Source organism: Setaria italica, chromosome IX (genome assembly GCF_000263155.2).
Source record: "Setaria italica strain Yugu1 chromosome IX, Setaria_italica_v2.0, whole genome shotgun sequence".
In the NCBI taxonomy this organism is placed as follows: Eukaryota; Viridiplantae; Streptophyta; class Magnoliopsida; order Poales; family Poaceae; genus Setaria; species Setaria italica.
The window spans coordinates 39562331-39579817 of NC_028458.1; the positions used below are offsets into that span (position 1 = coordinate 39562331).

Genomic DNA, 17487 nt, shown 5'->3' on the forward strand with positions numbered 1-17487 from the left:
GGCGGCAGGGGTACGACGATGGGGGCTGCGGACGGCCGTTAGGGGGGCGGCGGTGCGAGGCCCGGCGGGCAGGGGAGGCGGACGGTGGCCGCCCGGCGGCCAGGGGAGGCGGACGGCCGGCCGGCGGCCAAGGCCGGCGGGCGACGGGCGGTGAGACGGCACTGTGCGGGTGAACGGGGGAGAGGAGAGGTCTGGTTGTTTTCGCGTGCGGGAGAAAAATAGATCTGAAAGGGTACATCATAACTAGTGGCAGGTGGGTAATTTTTGACCCCAAAAGCACCTGAAAGTAGGGGGGAGAGGTGCTTTTGGATTTGTACTACTATGAAAGCTGCTTTTGGGCAAAAGCATCAATGGTTTTGGAACCCTTTGGTTGGCTTTTAACTTTTGCAAAAGTAAAAGCAGGTTGGAAAGCCCAACCAAAGGGAGCCTAAACTACTTCCAAAATTAAGAATGTTGCAACAATGATTTCCAAATGTTCTTGTCTAGGCGCTCAAATAATCTTATATCAAATTTGCTCAAATCTGAAGAAGACCTGGTACTTGCTGGGACTAATGTTAGGGAGACGAAGCTAGCGATTTAATCAGACAAGGAATGCACTTGAAAGTTGGTTTATAACCTGAGACAAAAAGAGAGTTTACCAATAAGCTACAACTTACAGTAGAATGCGTCGTAGTTGAAATGCCTGTGCCGCTGTGCAACTGTTCATGTATTGCCATTGCAAACCAAGCATTTCGTCGAACAGAACGGGTCCCAACCTCTAGATCCTAACGCCATGGTGTGCCATGGTGGCACCATGGCAACGGGAAGCATCAGCCGCGCGCGTACAGCGTCCTGAGGGTGTCCACGACCGGGCGGAACCCGTCGCGAAGCGGGACGATGGAGACGGCGCGCAATCGCTCGTCTCCGGCGCCGGCGCTCCTTTTGTTCCTGGTAGGCGCGCGCAGCACCACCCGGCACATCTCCCCGCGCAGGGCATCCGCGGCGGCGCGGGCCGAGCCCGGGTGGGCGGCGAAGAAGCGCGCGAGGTTGTCGGCGGGGCAGCCCATCAGGGTGCGCGCGGCGCGATCGAAGAGGACGACGGGGACGACGCGGTCGTGCGTGGCGAGGGAGAGGAGCAGGCGGTAGACGCGGGCCGGGGCGGGTTGTACGCTGCCGCAGGCGAAGCAGGAGGCGGCGCCGTCCGGGAGCGCGAGTTCGCAGCGCGGGCAGGAGAGGTAGGAGAAGTCGGACGTGTCGGCCGCCACGATGGTGCAGAACGGCGGCGTCCAAGCCGCCGCCGCGCCGCCGTCACCGCCGCTGGTGCACCCGGCGAGAGGCATCTCTGTGGGGGCTCCCATGTAGCTTGTGCTGGATAAACAACCTGGCTTAAAAGCCCATGTCCAACTAACAGGCTCAACTTATAGCAAAATAAATTCAACGTTTTATGAGAAATAGATTAACATTTAGAAACAGTACATTCAATATTTTTGAAAAAACAACTACTTTCAACATCTTTCACCTCCTACTTCAACATTTGTACAAATCAGGTTCAACATTTTTTCAAATAAGGATCAACATTCAAAAAAATTTGTATCTTCCTCAATCTTAAAGCAGCTGATTCCTCAACCTCATGGAGGCGGTGTGTCCAAGGGGCACGAGCGGAGCTGGTGTGGCCGGGGGAGGGGGGCCGTGACAGCGCTCGACGCATGGTTGGGGTGACCGTGAAGCACGTCGGCAGGGCGGCGACCGGGAGAAGAGGGCAGGGCATGGACGGGGTCTAGGGTTGGGGAGATCCAATGAACTAAACTTCTTGCACGGATCTCAAACACCGAAAGCCATATAAGGTGTGTTTGATTGCTTGGCTAAGGGCTAGCGGCTCCCCGAAGCCACCCAGACCATTTTTGGTTGCCTGGTTAGGTCCTGTAGCCAGGCTCTACCAATGTAACTAAGGTGGTGTTTGGATACGATATACTAAACTTTAGCAGGGTCACATCGGATGTTCGGATGCTAATTAGAAGGACTAAACATGAGCTAATTACAAAACTAATTGCACAGATGGAGTCTAATTCGTGAGACGAATCTATTAAGGCTAATTAATCCATCATTAGCAAATAGTTACTGTAGCACCATATTATCAAATCATGGACTATTGGGCTTAATAGATTCGTCTCGCGAATTAGACTCCATCTGTGCAATTAATTTTATAATTAGATTATGTTTAATTCTTCTAATTAGTATCAAACATCCTATGTAACATGTGATAAACTGCAAAATACCCCAAGCCCCCTTAGCCAAACCAGAGATAAACGTGGAGATCATCCATCCCCAGCAAGCCAGGCTTGCACAACCCAACCGCACCCATCCCCTCACCCCCCGGTAAGTGCATTTTCTCCACTGGCACGGCGCAGCGACGACGTACGGTCGGCGGGGACCGCACGGCGGTGTACGACCGATGGGGCCCGCAAGGTGGCGCGCTTGGCCGGCTAAGGCCCGCACGGCCGGCGGAGCCCAGCGTGGAGGCTCGCCCGCACAGCCGGCAGCGGCTCGCACGACGGAGGGGCTCGCCTGAGAGGCCGGCGACGGCCCTCACGACGGAGCTCACTCGCGCGGTTGGTGGCGGCCTGCACGGCAGAGGGGCTCTCCTACACGGGCGCCGGCGGCCCCCGCGGCGGAGGCTCTCGCGGCTACCAACGGCCCGCACGGCTGGCGGTGGCCCACATGGCGGAGGGGCTCGCCCACGATGCCGCCTCCGGCCCCGAGGCACGACCTCGCCCGCCCGGGCGGCAGCACCGCTGCGTGGCGGAGCTTACTTTGGGGGAGCCGTGCGTGGTGGTGGCGGAGGAGTTGAGCGTGGTGGTGGTGGCAGAGACAAAGCAACCGATTTGATGGAGAAGAGGGAAGGTGAAATAGGGTGGTAACTTCACCTGTGACTTGTACAAGGTTATTTTAATAAATTGTACAACCAACTAAACACAATCTTATGCTAGTCAAATTTAGAATGATAAGTAATGTGAATTACATTGCACTGGAGAGGTTTAAATTAACATGACTGTCCTTTTTAGGGGAGCCTGATTTAAAATAAGAAGGACGCACACAATCAACACACTCCACACTCACACTACACGTATAAACACGCGTGCGTGTTTATACATATGCTTATGGAAGATATTGGGAGGTTTAGACCTCCAGTGCACAAGAACGTGTAATACTACTTACGTGCACACGTGTATACCCTATCAAACTTAGTACTAAAATAAGCGCAATCGGAAAAAACCCCGTGAAGCACCATCGAACCGAACCGGACGGGCCACCCGAGCTACGCTCGGTCTTCGATGGGAGCCTGACTATGCAGCCAGGCTAGAATAAGCAGCCAACCAAACAGAACCGTAGCAAACTGGCTGCCGGAAGCCCAAAGCCCAAGAGCTACTTACTGTTTTCGGGGCCGTTTTTAGATATTTCGGGGCCCGTTTAGTACTTGTTAACTCTTCGCACAAGCGGCCGCTTTCGTTGGATCGTTGAATGTCGATCGGACGGTCGGAAAAACACGTGCGCTCTCTTTATGTCCTGGATCTGCGCCTTCTTCTCGACCGGGTCGCACGCTCCGTTCGGACCAATCCCCCAATCCGGACTCGCCTCCGACGCCGCCGCCGTGCTCCTCCGGCGACCTGCTCCGGAGCACCCTCTGCGTTGAATCTTTCCTCCTACTCCTGCGTCGCGCTGCCGGAGATCCGTCCTCCTCTCGGTAAGCCCTAGCCTCGGTCGATTTCGCTTGCGTCCATAGTATGCGCGGGAGGAATTGAATCCTGCGGCAAGACCTATTGCCGTTGTTTTGCCTTTATTAGTGGATTAGATGCAGGCCTGCGGCTCCTTTCGCTGTTATCGCCTAAGTAGTTTCGCGGCCCTAGGTTTCTTTCCCGGACGCGTGTCTGTTCGTGCGTAGAGGATTGCAAAGGTGATTTTTTTTTCGATGGGAGTGGTATGGAATTGCAGAAGCATTATTCGGGAAGGAATCGCCGTGTGTGATGGTAGAGCCGGAGGAATTACGGAAGAAATATAGTAAAATCTGACGGCATGTTGTAGTGTTGGAAAAATAGGATATTTTGTGGGAGGAGACTCAAGACTAGAAGGCGCTTGCATGATGTTATGACTCGAGCGAGGGTGGTAGGAGTAGGGTATCGAGTGAGTCGTGTGACCTACTGTTGGAACTTGAGCATGCCCGTCGTGAAGGTTGGTGGTTGTCGTGGGACTCACAGGGTTGGATACTTGGATCTCAGTCTGGTTTTGGCGTTTTGCTGTGGACAGGAAGGTAGAAGAGCAGAGGTTGTGGTGTTTTTTGGAGTGTCGAAGGTGGTGATTGGCGTGGAGGTTCAGTTTGGTTGGAGCTTGGAGTTTAGAGGGAAGATTTGGTGATGAGCAGCCGCAGCCCGCCGCTGAAGGACCGCAGGATGCGTACTGAACGCACCTCATACCGTGACGCACCATATCGGAGGGACAGCCGCCGGGGTTCGAGCAGGTTTGAGCTTACCTAAGTCAAACAGGACGAGTGTTTGACATTGTTCATCCAAACATTACTGCTTCCTCTCGTTGTCAATTATATATTGGCTAAACGCTATTTTAACAGGTTTCACACAACGTTTAAGTCTGTGCTTGTGATAGAATAACCATAATTGTTTTTTATTTAGATAGATGTAAATGGTTTGAGTTATCCGTTATAATCACTTTGTGCAGCATAAATAAAGGGCACTTGGTATTAGGTCATGGTAGCAATCTAGTTTGTCTGCAGGTCTGGTAAAGAAAAGTATGACGCAATGTGGTAACAGGGGTTTTAGATTGAATTCATGTTTTTGCACAGTTTAGGGGAATACAACCTCTGTGCGAGAGTTGTAGTTAGACATGAGTCATGAAAAGAATGGTGTGATTACAATATACAATTATTCAGAAGTTTGCAAGGTTATGTATCCTTTGGTTATTTCTCTTTCTATTGTGCAGGTTTCATAATGATTTGTGCAACAACTGTAAGCGTCCTGGGCATTTTGCTAGAGAGTGTCCTAGTGTGGCTGTCTGCCATACCTGTGGGCTTCCTGGGTAAGAACTCTGTGCTGTTCTGCTTACAAAAATTCATGCTCTTACATGCTGTCAGTGTTAAGTTTTTCCGTCAATCCGTCATTCATTCACTAGCAACTGCACTTTACTTGTAGTACATACCATGCTTTTAATTAGAGTGAAGTGCACCTGAGGTCCTTAAAACTTTTCTCCGATTCAGATGCCCACTTCAGAGTTTATGGACCTAGGTTGAAAATCTAGGAAATACACCCCCCCCCAAAAAAAAAACCAAAAAAAAAAGTTAGCTTAGAAACTTGTGCGGTATCAATTTATTTCATGATTTATTGTTATGTTTAACTATTCTCGAGCATCTTATGCGTCCTCAGTAGTGTGGATAAGTGGTGCATGTTCCCCTAGGGGCATAAACTCCATGTTCTACCTCATGTTATTGTTTTCATATTCTTGTCATCCTGGATGGTACTTCTAGCATCATTTTTTCTAGTGAAGTTTAATGCATATGTAAGCAAATCATTGTTGTCTTAGGCTCTTATTGCATTAGACCTTATCTCGGATTTGATTTTGTTTTTATTATTTGTGAGATGATTGATGACGATGACTTTGAAGCTTAAGCCATACATGCCCACTCTGGCCATACACCTAGACTGTAATTTTTTTTTTAACTCTTGCAGGCACATTGCAGCTGAGTGTTCTTCCAAAGGTACCTGCTGGAACTGCAAAGAACCTGGCCACATGGCTAACAGCTGCCCAAATGAAGGGATATGCCGTAACTGCGGCAAGTCTGGCCACATTGCAAGAGATTGCACTGCTCCACCAGTGCCGCCCGGAGAAGTGATCCTTTGCAGCAACTGCTACAAACCAGGACATTTCCGTGAGGAATGCACCAATGAGAAGGCCTGCAACAACTGTCGACAGAGTGGCCATATTGCTCGCAACTGCACCAATGATCCTGTTTGCAACCTGTGCAATGTTGCTGGCCATTTGGCCCGTCAGTGCCCCAAGTCTGATACATTGGGTGAGCGGGGTGGGCCACCTCCCTTCCGTGGAGCCGGAGCACCCTTCCGTGGGGGTGGTGCTCCCTTCCGCGGCGGCTTCAGTGACATTATCTGTCGGGCCTGCAACCAGGTTGGCCATATGAGCCGTGACTGCATGGCTGGTGCCTTCATGATCTGCCACAACTGTGGTGGCCGTGGCCATATGGCTTATGAGTGCCCCTCTGTGAGTCTCATGGACCGCTTCCCCCCTCGCCGTTTCTGAAGGACGTCCAAGGGCTGTCCAGATGACTATTACTTTCTGTCCTCTGCGTCAAGAACAATTATTTTTCATTTGCTTTATGTTTCTGAGCTATAACGGATTCTAGCTATTTCAGATTCATAACTTGCTATATTTAGTTGTAATTCTGGGATGTGCTACTTGACTGTGATGCTCTGCTGAGGATAATGTTTGTAGATGGGAGTACTTGTGAATTCTGAATTCATCTCATGAGTTTTTAATCTTATTCGAACTTGAAATATCAGAGCACGTGTGTGCCCTAAATTTATTTTCCGCCTATCAGTACTGTAAGCTCCCTGTGTCAAAACTTTTGCAAATTCGCCAGAAGAGAAATTAGCAGAGTAACACGGACGCAAATGATACGTTAAGAGGGTGTGTTAAGGAGTGTGTTTGGTTGCTCATGTATAAGATGGTCTTTTGTTTGGTTGGGTGAATTGTACTAACCCATCCAAGATAAAGTCTCACTTTATACATTATTCTACTAATTGGAGTGAACCATACAATATAAGAAAATTGTCCTACTAATTGAATAGTGAATCATATAGCACAAGAAAATTGGTTGAAAACCACCATCCAGAATCATCCATATATACATTATATGGTGTATACAACCAAACACACCATAAGCTGCTGATGGTTCTTTTTTTCTTACGCTACAGTGTAGACACATCTGGGCAAGTGGATCCCGAATAAAATATTAAGTGTATTAAATGTTTACCAAGTTTTACCTTAGAATATTTTGATTTGCCATGGAACATCAGAAGTTAGCTGTTCAAACTAGACCGAGTACCTAGTTAAAACTTGAAACACTGGGACACCAAGGCAAGGTTTCTGAAAAACTATACAGCAATTGATACAAAATAATCAAAGCATGAGCCAATGACAGACTATCCGAGTGTTGCATTGTTATTGGTTTGCGTACAAGTACCATAACAAACACTGGGAAACACAGGGCAACGCAGCCGAAAGCTGCATGCCTGTTTCAGAAATCAGAACACCACACATGCCCAGCCCAACTCGCCAGATCTTCCATTTCATGATGTCATAGTGAACTCCGATTGATCACGGAGGCCCTGGGGATGCACTGTATTGAGCCATCTAGTCCAATTTCGCATAGCTTTGTCCATTGCCATCTCCTTTCTCACCATCGTTTTGCCCAAGATCCTTCAGCTACATCAGGGTCAGGGAGAACAAGAAAATAAATAAATCAGCTACTTAGTCAACTCAAGAATTTATTTAGCATATAGTAATCTTAAACATTTGAAAATTCCTTTTTATTTCTAAGGTAGCATAGAAAAATATTTGGAAAGGCAGTCAACAGTAGAAAAATACCTTAGCTAGGTATGCCTTGTGGAATCTGTAACCCTGAAAGAACCAAGAGCTCAACATTAGAACTCTGACACTTCCATCACTTCTTAGTACTGCCTTTCGGCCTTTGCATAAAGGAGAAACTTACTCTATCAGTCCCATACAGATAATCACAGTATGTGAAAACAGAAGCAAAATTGCTTTGGCTTTGGCCTCCTACATAATGATGATAGTCATGGTATTCTGCTCCTCCATAGAATGGAATATACTTTGTTGGGGTGAATGGGAAATCAAAGCTGCAAAATAACAAAACCAATCATGTTTCTCCTTTTAGAAGGATCAGAAACACAGTAGCAGTCATGGGCGGTTTTATTGGCCGCATTGAAATATAAGCAGTATCTGCCATAAAATAGTACAAACTGAGGACGCCCTAGCTGAGATGGTCTCATACAGAAAATGGATTGTATACAAAGGTGGAGCAGACAGAAAGAACCCATGTGGTATGTATGATATTGATATTAGTAGATTTCGATCCAATGAGTTACTATAGACTCCGGTAATATGCTACTATGGTAGTTAATTCCAATCATACATAAAGAAGCTAGAATTTTTCATTGTCAACACCTAAAACAAAGGACAAGAAATGTCCCAATACCATAAGAGGAAAACACAAATACAATGCATTGCAAGGTCATAACACTAATAAAAAGCAATTTCCCATCTGTTAAGATACTCCCTCCAACCCATAATATTTGACATTGGTTAGTTCAAAATTGAACTAACCAACATCAAATAAAACGGTATGGACGTAGTACAAATCGAGCAACATAATTTGTTACTACATGATCCATTGTTAGTGATAGACCTACTGTGTCATTCCAGTGGAGCTGCACCAAAGTAATGAATCAGTGAATCCTGAATTTGCCAAGATGCAACTAAGCATACTACATTTTTCTCTTCCTAGGTGCCCATGTGTCAATTCATTTCATATATAGTAGCAAGCATAAACCATGAAATGATATCTAATAAATAGAAAATCAAATATTAGATAATCCGTTATGAAAGAAACATAACACATTCTTTGAAGAAATCCAAAAGGAACTCATATTTTTGGCGCGATTGCCGAAGAAAGAACATTATTATTCATATTTCGCTAAGCTTCCTAGTAGAAAAATCATTTCAAACATTCTGTTAAGCATTCAAACATCGTATCCTTAGCAAAACTGTAAGTAACAAAGACTAAACTGAGCATTTAGTTCAAATTCTCAAGTCATTAAATTTTGAAAAATTTAAACTACAGCTTCAAAAATTGTAAGTGTAAGTTTGCTTTTTATTAACCACCAAAGAGCATCAGCCAGTGCTATCCATGCTATGTACTTTCTTCATCACCAGGTGATCTGCAAAAGAAGTATATGACTAGAAAAATCACACTGCTAGGAACCTTAAGGTCAGCTGGCTAAGAACTCTCAGGCAACTCAAATCAGTTATGCAGACATCAACATCAGTCCAATTCAGCTTCCAGTTAGCGGCAAACTCTGTTCACTGGTACCAGCAGGTCATTGTCAGTGCCATGCAGGCATGCACATCAGGCACCCACTAACACCACCCACAGAACACATCCATCACTATTCACTAACAACAAAGACTATTCCACACCAAGGCAGTGCAATGTCACACTACAGTACTATTACTAAAGCATGCCAAATCAAATCAATAGTTGTAGGTCAGGTGTTTCAAAGATTGGCAAAAAAAAACATAAACTCCTTACCCGCTGTGTGTCTCGATAGCCTCCACCTGGCGGAGTATAATCCAGAGCCAGAATGTGATCATGTGGCCCGGAGCGATGGCTGGCCCGACAAAGGAGGGGATGCCAAGTATCAGAACCTCAGCCCAGTGTGCGTATGGAGCTGCGAAGCCGATCGGTGCCGTGAACTCATGGTGGACGCGGTGGATCTTCTGGTACCCCCATTCCCCGTGGAGGAGCCGATGGATCCAGTAGTTGAGGTAGTCCTCAACAAGGAAGTACACCAGCAGCTGCGCCGCCATCTCCCCCAGGGACGGCAATGGCAGCTGTGTGTGAATTCCCACCATCTGCATTGATAATACAGAACGTTTTTTTTAACATGAGTATACAGTTTTTGCACGATGGAAGAAATGAGCGAGCATCGGAGGAAATTTCTTCTGCTTCCCAAGAGTAGGTGAACTCAGGGGAATCTTCTAAATAGGACGCAGCTAAGAAGGCTTCTTTGAGCAAAATCCAGATCAGGAATTCCTCAAAGGAGATGAAAACATGCAGAGAAATGTAATCGAAATTCTTGCATCTAAGAACAGTAGATCGATCAAGCGGAGTTCAAATTCAGTATGGAAACGCGATCTCTTGTACAGAACCCACCCCCAGACCCCCAAATCTCACGAAGCAATCAGACACATTGCAGAGATTCGCCGAACGAGAGCGGTAGGATGTGCGCGGGCGGACCTTGACGGCCGGGTAGGAGACGAGCTGGAGCGGGCCGATGACGAGAAAGAAGATGCGGAGGACGTTCTTGTAGCAGCGGACGAACTCGGCCCTGGAGAGCCGCACCCGGGGCTGCAGCTTGTACGGTGAGACGGCGGCGGGGGCCCGGAGCTCGAGGAGCGCGACGGGGAGCGGGGCCAGCGTGAAGACGACGAAGAGGAAGAGGATGTTGAGGCAGTAGAGGTGGTAATCCGGCACCCCCGCGGTGTACCGGAACCACAGCGCCTCGGCGGGCGTCATGGCCCGCCCCAGTGCCGCCTCCGCCACCGCCGCCGTCGCGTAGGGCAGCATCTCCGGCGAGGCGATGGGAGGGACCCCGGTTGCGAGAGAGATGTTCGCACCACCGCGGGGTGGGGGACTATCCGCAATTCCCGGGGGTAGCGCCGCCGCCGCCGAGCAGCTCTCGCTTTCGAGGCGGTTCCGTTCGCCGGCGCCTTTCCTCCCTGCTCTGGAGGAGACGAGGGGAGAGTGAGTGGTGGGCCGGCGGAGAGAACGAGCGGCCCCGCTTTATGCCGGCCAGCTCCAGTCCCTGGCGCGTGGGGCCGGAAGTGGACTGCCCGCGGTGCGGCCTAGGCGTGGTGTGACACGAACCGTTGGATGGATCTCAGCTGCTCACGTGGGGCGCTCGTGGATGGCTGATTGGCTGGGCCCGTCACGGGTGTGATGCTCTGGGCTTTGGATCGGCAGCGTTTGTCCTGTGGTGAGAGAGAGATCTTTGGTCAGAGACGAATCTAGACTCTAGAGAGATTAGAGATGAGTGTAATCTGTGGATGCATGAGAGTTTCAGTTTAAGGGGTTTAGTCATCTAATGCTGCAGAACATTAGGATCAATCTTTGGAAAAAGAAAGTACAGGTGCTTGTGCTTGGACTCGGTTGCACGATTCTGGTGGAGTTTTTTTAAGAATGTTTTCCAGGGGGAAAAAAAGTGCATGCACGATTTTTATCCTATGGGATTGTGAATTTATGACGTTTGTAATTCTAGAATGTCACAGCATTTACATGTATGGAAGATGTATTTGGCGAATTTTGGAAATGGATTGCGTGCCTGGGATGGGGATCATCGTTGCATGCATGCATTTACTCGTGCGATAGCCTTGTAGTACACTGTACACAAGGGCGGCATGGAGCCTCACGACGTACATGCATGCCTGCATCACTGCATGTGTCATCCATCAAGGTAATGGACTCAAACATTTTTAGTTTGAAAAAGGGCAACACAAATATAAGAATGTTTTATTACCAAGCTTTTAAAAGCCAAGAGAAAATTATAACTTTATAAAGAGGAGAAACTTAATTATATGATCAAATCATATGTTACTGGTCTACCGTTCCTGATCTCTACACTGTCCCACACACCGAGCGGTCAGCCTCTCCTTTTTCCATATCAAAATTTCCCTCCTCAATCTCAGGGGGTGTTTGGATACGAGGTGCTAAACTTTAACAGTGTCACATCGGATGTTCGGATGCTAATTAGAAGAATTAAACATGAGCTAATTATAAAATTAATTGAAGAATCTTTGCGTGAACGTGCTAGGCTTCATGGGTGTTTATGGGACCTCAAAAGATACATTGGAAGGATGACCACATTGTCAAATCATGGACTAATTAGGCTTAATAGATTCGTCTCGCCAATTACACTCCAACTGTACAATTAGTTTTGTAATTAGTCTATATTTAATACTTCTAATTAGCATCCAAACATCCGATGTGACGGGTGTTAAACTTTAATAGGGTGGAGCCAAACAGGCCCTCAATCAAAAAGAGAAAAAATGGGTTCCATGCTCGACCTCTCCTTTAATTTGTTGCAGCTTCTTGGGAAACATGGTTTCCATTTTTTATGAGAGTGCACTGGCGTGTTGGATTGCTGTACAGAATTATAAATACACAAAAAATACATTAATCTGTGAATATAATGTGCATAGCCTTTCTTTCTTTTCATGACCATGTGATCATGGCCACGAAAAGAAAGAAGGCTAGTTTCACATGGGTTGAGGGATTAGCAATCCTACAACCCTTTCCCGCCGGTGGTGAGAGTCTTTTAGTACTTGTGGCATGTGGAGCAATTTTTTTCAAGCCAATATGAGGTAAAAATATGTTTAAATTAGTTAAGGAGAAGGAATATCGAGGAAGAGGGGATTGGAGATCCTAAACCAAAGTGGGAGCGTGCACACGACGTGCACAGGGTATTACATTGATTACACGTTTTTTTACTATACTAATAAAAAATAAATATAGTAATATGTATGTATGCCTAAAAATAACTATAATCACAAGTTGCATAAAACCCTTTCCAAGTGAGGGTGACTGTTTGAAAGTTTTGCACAAACCTTGCATGAGTTAAACATGAGAATCCTTCATTGTTCTCCCGGTTTTGCACGTGAATTGAACGTACCTAGTACTACAATAGAAAACAGAAAATGCTAGTATTACTATTTTGTATGAATGTGCAATATTGCTAGTAAACGGCGCGCTCTTTCTCCTAAATGGCCTGCTACTCGCCCATTCAAACCATTCAGGAAGTTTTCTAAACTGTTGGAGAAGGCCCCCTTTTTTTTTGCGGGCAAATTAAGAGAGCAATTTATTAACTAGACATGGGAGTTGTTACAGTCATTTGTGATGAGATCAAAAGCATACGCAGGTGCTTGTCCCAGCCACACCGCTGAATGAGTATTACGTCTAGCTAAGACCTTTTACGTGGAGAGAAATAAAGAGGTGGAAGAAAGAGAACATATACAGTATGACTGTTTTCTCAAAACAGCTACCAATAACTTTTAGGCCTTTAGCTTTTCACAATCCACAATCTGTAAATAGGCTCTAGCGCCACCCGGGACGTAATGTTGATTCGTGTTGTAGTACGTGGGTAGAACAAACATGACGATGTCACTCCAACTCACTGAACCGCTACCGTTGGTTATGGAGCACATAGTTTCTGGGTGAATACAGACACCAAAGCATTAGACCAGAATCTGACCGATTTTGTTCCTCTTGATGTCACGAGCACCCTGCGAATCTTGATGAATCTTCTTCATGCATGTATATGAAAAAAAACTCACTGCAGCCAAGTCAAGCTCAATGCTCCAATTCACCCATTGCTATGTGCATGTGCAGGGAAAATTGTCTCCATAGCCCTAGTGCTCTTTAATTTAACACTGGCCCTATATCTATAATTCTATACGAATGGAATAGGTTAGGATGACAAATTTCTTCACTAATCTTGTCGGCTTGTCCGGCACGTGAGTCCAACTAATGACATCCACACGGCACACGATCTGCTTCCTTGTGTCTCCTTTGATATATCTGTCCAGTCCAGATGCGAACCGGACAACCGGTTATATCATAATACTACTAGACGGTGCTGTCTCATTGTTGGGCTGAGAGGGTGTATGAAGAGGAAGCAAATCCTTACTGCACAACTCATAGGACACGCTGGCTTGACTCCACAGATGCTTAAAGAAAGCAAAGGCTTGGAATATTCGAGCTGGTCCATCCCTTCAAGCTTCAGCCCGGCCGTGCCACCGAGGACGCGTATAATATGTCAGCCTCTCGAAATGAGCAAAAAATAGCAGCTGACCAGGTGGCTACAATATATTTGGCTACAAAGATGGAGAGAAGGACATCCAGAGAGGATGACTAAGGTTCGTGAGAGAAAAATGAGGGACTTCAACCAAGTTAAGTGCATTAAGGATGAAATGGAGAACATCTTGGTAGAGAAAGATGATATCAAACATAGATGGCAAGAGTATTTTGACAAATTGTTCAATGGTGAGAATGAGAACACAACCTTGCAGTTGGATGACTCTTTTGATGACACCAACAGGCACTTTGTGCGGAAGATCCAAGAATCTGAGGTCAGAGAGGCATTGAAAAGGATGAAAAGTGGTAAGGCGATGGGTCCGGATGGTATCCCAATTAAGGTGTGGAGATGCCTCAGGGATATAGCCATAGTATGGCTAACCAAATTGTTCAACCATATTTTTCGGTCGAGCAAGATATCGGAAGAGTGGAGGAGAAGTATATTGGTACCAATATACAAGAATAATACTAATTACCGAGGAATTAAGTTGATGAGCTATACTATGAAGCTATAGGAGAGAGTTATCGAACATCGTTTAAGAAGGATAACACGCGTCTCAATGAACCAATTTGGTTTCATGCCTTGAAGGTCAACCATGGAAGCTATTTTTTTAATAAGACAAGTTATTGAGCAGTATAGGGAGAAGAAGAAGAAGGACCTTCACATGTTTTCATTGACTTCGAGAAGGTATATGACAAAATACAAAGAAATGTTACGTGGTGGGGTTTGGACAAACATAAAGTCCCAACGAAATACGTTAGACCTATTAAGGACATGTACAACAATGTTGTAACTAGAGTCCGTATAAGTGATGGCGACACAGATAACTTTCCGATTAGAATAGGATTGCATCAAGGGTCTGCTTTGAGCCCTTATCTATTTGCCTGGGTGATGGATGAGGTAACAAGGGACATTCAAGGGAATATCCCTTGGTGTATGCTCTTCGCAGATGATGTAGTGCTAGTTGATGAAAGCCGAGCAGGAGTAAATAGGAAACTGGAGTTGTGGCGGGAGACCCTAGAGTCAAAAGGTTTTAGACTCACCAGAACTAAACTGAATATATGAGATGTGACTTTAACACTACTACACATGAGGAGGGAGATGTCAGTTTGAAAAGCCAAGCAGTGCCCACGAAGGATACATTTCGATATTTAGGATCAATGCAACAACGAGATGGGGATATTGATGAGGATGTTAGTCATAGAATCAAAGCGGGGTGGATGAAGTAGTGCTAAGCATTAGGAATTTTATATGACAAGAGGGTACCATTGAAACTAAAAGGCAAGTTTTATAGGACGACGATTAGACCTGCAATGTTGTATGGTGCAGAATATTGACATAAAAAAGACAACATGTTCAGCGGATATAAGTGTTGCAGAAATATGTATGTTGCGTTGGATTTGTCATACAAGAAGGGATCGAGTGCGGAATGAGGATATACGTGATAGGTTAAGGGTAGCAGCAATTGAAGAAAAGCTTATCCAACACCGGCTGAGATGGTTTGGACATGTCCAACGAAGACCTCCGGAGGTACCGGTGCGTAGTGGAACCCTAAGACGTGACAGTAATGTGAAGAGAGGTAGAGGAAGACTAATATTGACATGGGAAGAGATAGTAAAAGAAGATTTGAGTGGTGGCAATGGTGAACATTTCTGTAATGTTGTATGGCAATGGTGGTCTTAAGACTGCACTTTTGTTTCTAGTGGATGTAGGCATTCAGGGTGCGTTTGGTTGGGCTGTGGCTTTTGGAAAAGCTGCTGTGAGCTGTGGGCTGTGGAAAAGCAGCTGTGAGAAAGCAGCTATGGGAAAAGCAGAAGACCATTTGGTTAGAGGAGCTGTGAAACTGTAGGCTGTGTAAGAAATACCTGTAATGCTCCTAAAGGTCTGTGAGTGTGTTTATATGCAAATTGCTCGTAACAAAATAATGCGTTCACTAGTTCAAATGTAAACTACTATTTTAGGAAGAAAAAAATTATATGTTTTTCATCCATTAAAGTAATTGGTCCACATAAATAGAACTATATCCATCAAAAAGTTCTATACAAGGATGCCATCCCTCAACATTACTCTCCTCCTCTCGCACTAACCAAAGCATCAGCTATCCTAGTGCGAATGGTATTCATGGTATCCTCATTCTCCACATCGTCACTATCATCTCCTTGTGTTTGTCTCATACCAAATGTATGCTGTACCAAGTAATCCTCATCATCATCACATCTCTTGAACTCCTTATCACACAAATTGCTATCACGAATGAAATTATGCAATGCAAGATAAGCCATAATGATATGTTTCTGAGTACGAGGTGAGAAACTTGGCATGTCCTTCAAAATACGCCACTTCTGCTTTAAGACTCTAAAAGACCTTTCAATGACATTACGAAGAGATGAATGCAAAAAATTGAACATCTCCTACTTTCCTTGAGGAGGCCCCGAACGATGCTGAAATTCTGGTATATGGTATGTGCTTCCTTTGAAAGGCGCAAGATACCCAATTCGGTTTGGGTAACCTGAGTCTACGAGATAATACTTTCCTACAAAATCAAGTTAGTAAGGTACATAATAATACAAATATTGCTAATTTGTTGATAGAACCATGTATACCTTTAGGAGGCATGGGAAATGAAGGAAAATTTGCTAATGCATGATTGAGGATACGTGTGTCATGTGCAGAACCCAACCACCCGACAACCGCAAAGGTGAACCTCATATCAAAGTCACAAATAGCTAGCACATTTTGAGATGTATATCCATGACGGCATGTGTGGTTAACCACTTCGTCCACTGGTACTACCACTTTGACATGTGAACCATCTATTGCTCCAATTGCGCCTTTAAAGTATGGCAAAAAACGGTCCTCTCTCACCCTTTCATGCTCCGTAGAAAAAGTAGATCTCTCGGCTTAATATTGTCCTTAGCTAACTTGCGCAAACATTTCAACACTTCGTGAAACTTCATGTGAACTGTCCAAAGTGACCGTGTGAAACGATTTTCAGCTTGTGAAAAAGATTGTGGTCCTCCGACGATCCACAAGAACATTGCCAATGACTCAATAGACGAAACATTGTTGGTTGAGGTCAATCCGTAAGTAGAGACTAGCAAATTATGAAGTTTATCGAAAATCTCGGTGCTCATCCGAAACATCTTATAAAAATATCTCGGACGTGACATACACCTCATCACCCATTGAATTCCAGTTTCTGACGTTTCCCTGTATTCAGCTTTGTACAAAGAATGGGAAGAATATAATTATCAAGAAACATAGTTCTTACAGCAAGGTGTTCGTCCCACCATTCGTCTGAGGAGTCAACAGTTTGTTTTGCCTCATCCCATCCAAGACCAATTGCACAATTCTTGAACTCCATAAACGTGACATACTCCTTTTTTAGAAGATCTAACTTGTTCTTCAATTATTTTTTTTGTTCTATCACCGGATTTTTCTGCAAACTTGGAAACAACCGTTCTTCCAACCGGTAGTAGTGAAAATTGCCATCGGCCTATTCCCTGCTTCAATCTCTTCTTTGCAAGCATCAATCAAATGCCTTAAAAAAGTATCACCCCAATCCGCCTTATCACCCATTCTTCAATCAATCAAAGAAAACTCATAAGAACTAAGCTAAGGCATAACTATGAAGCGAACTATCCCAACTATTAAACTAATGGGAAATAAATAATCATAGATGTAAAGTACAAATGTTCATCCATTATATAGTTTTGAGTATCATTTTGCATTTAACCATACTAATAGTAGAGAGTGCTTTATCTCATAAGCAGGCTAC

The 17487-nt window shown here is 45.4% G+C and overlaps 2 protein-coding genes and 1 long non-coding RNA gene across 3 annotated transcripts in view; 1 reads left to right on the plus strand and 2 right to left on the minus strand.

The window, feature by feature from the left end:
• The window catches only part of LOC111255943, an 18473-nt gene extending 1126 nt beyond the window's left edge, over positions 1-17347 (minus strand). Inside the window, exon 1 of the long non-coding RNA XR_002676105.1 lies at positions 16884-17347. This is a non-coding gene — a long non-coding RNA (uncharacterized LOC111255943). The remainder of the gene's footprint in view (positions 1-16883) is intronic.
• On the plus strand, positions 3576-6556 carry LOC101762838 (zinc finger protein GIS2). The gene is made up of 4 exons (XM_004983716.2): positions 3576-3721; positions 4282-4492; positions 4969-5064; positions 5712-6556. The coding sequence occupies exons 2-4, from the start codon at positions 4389-4391 to the stop codon at positions 6295-6297; spliced, it is 786 nt and encodes a 261-aa protein (XP_004983773.1). The 5' UTR covers positions 3576-3721; positions 4282-4388; the 3' UTR covers positions 6298-6556.
• LOC101762442 (methylsterol monooxygenase 1-1) lies at positions 7077-10623 on the minus strand. Its single transcript, XM_004983715.2, has 5 exons — positions 10097-10623; positions 9389-9711; positions 7769-7916; positions 7645-7677; positions 7077-7482 (listed from the first exon to the last, which is right to left on the minus strand). Exons 1-5 carry the CDS (start codon positions 10424-10426, stop codon positions 7411-7413), a joined length of 906 nt encoding a protein of 301 aa, XP_004983772.1. The 5' UTR covers positions 10427-10623; the 3' UTR covers positions 7077-7410.
• Positions 17348-17487: the final 140 nt, after the last annotated feature.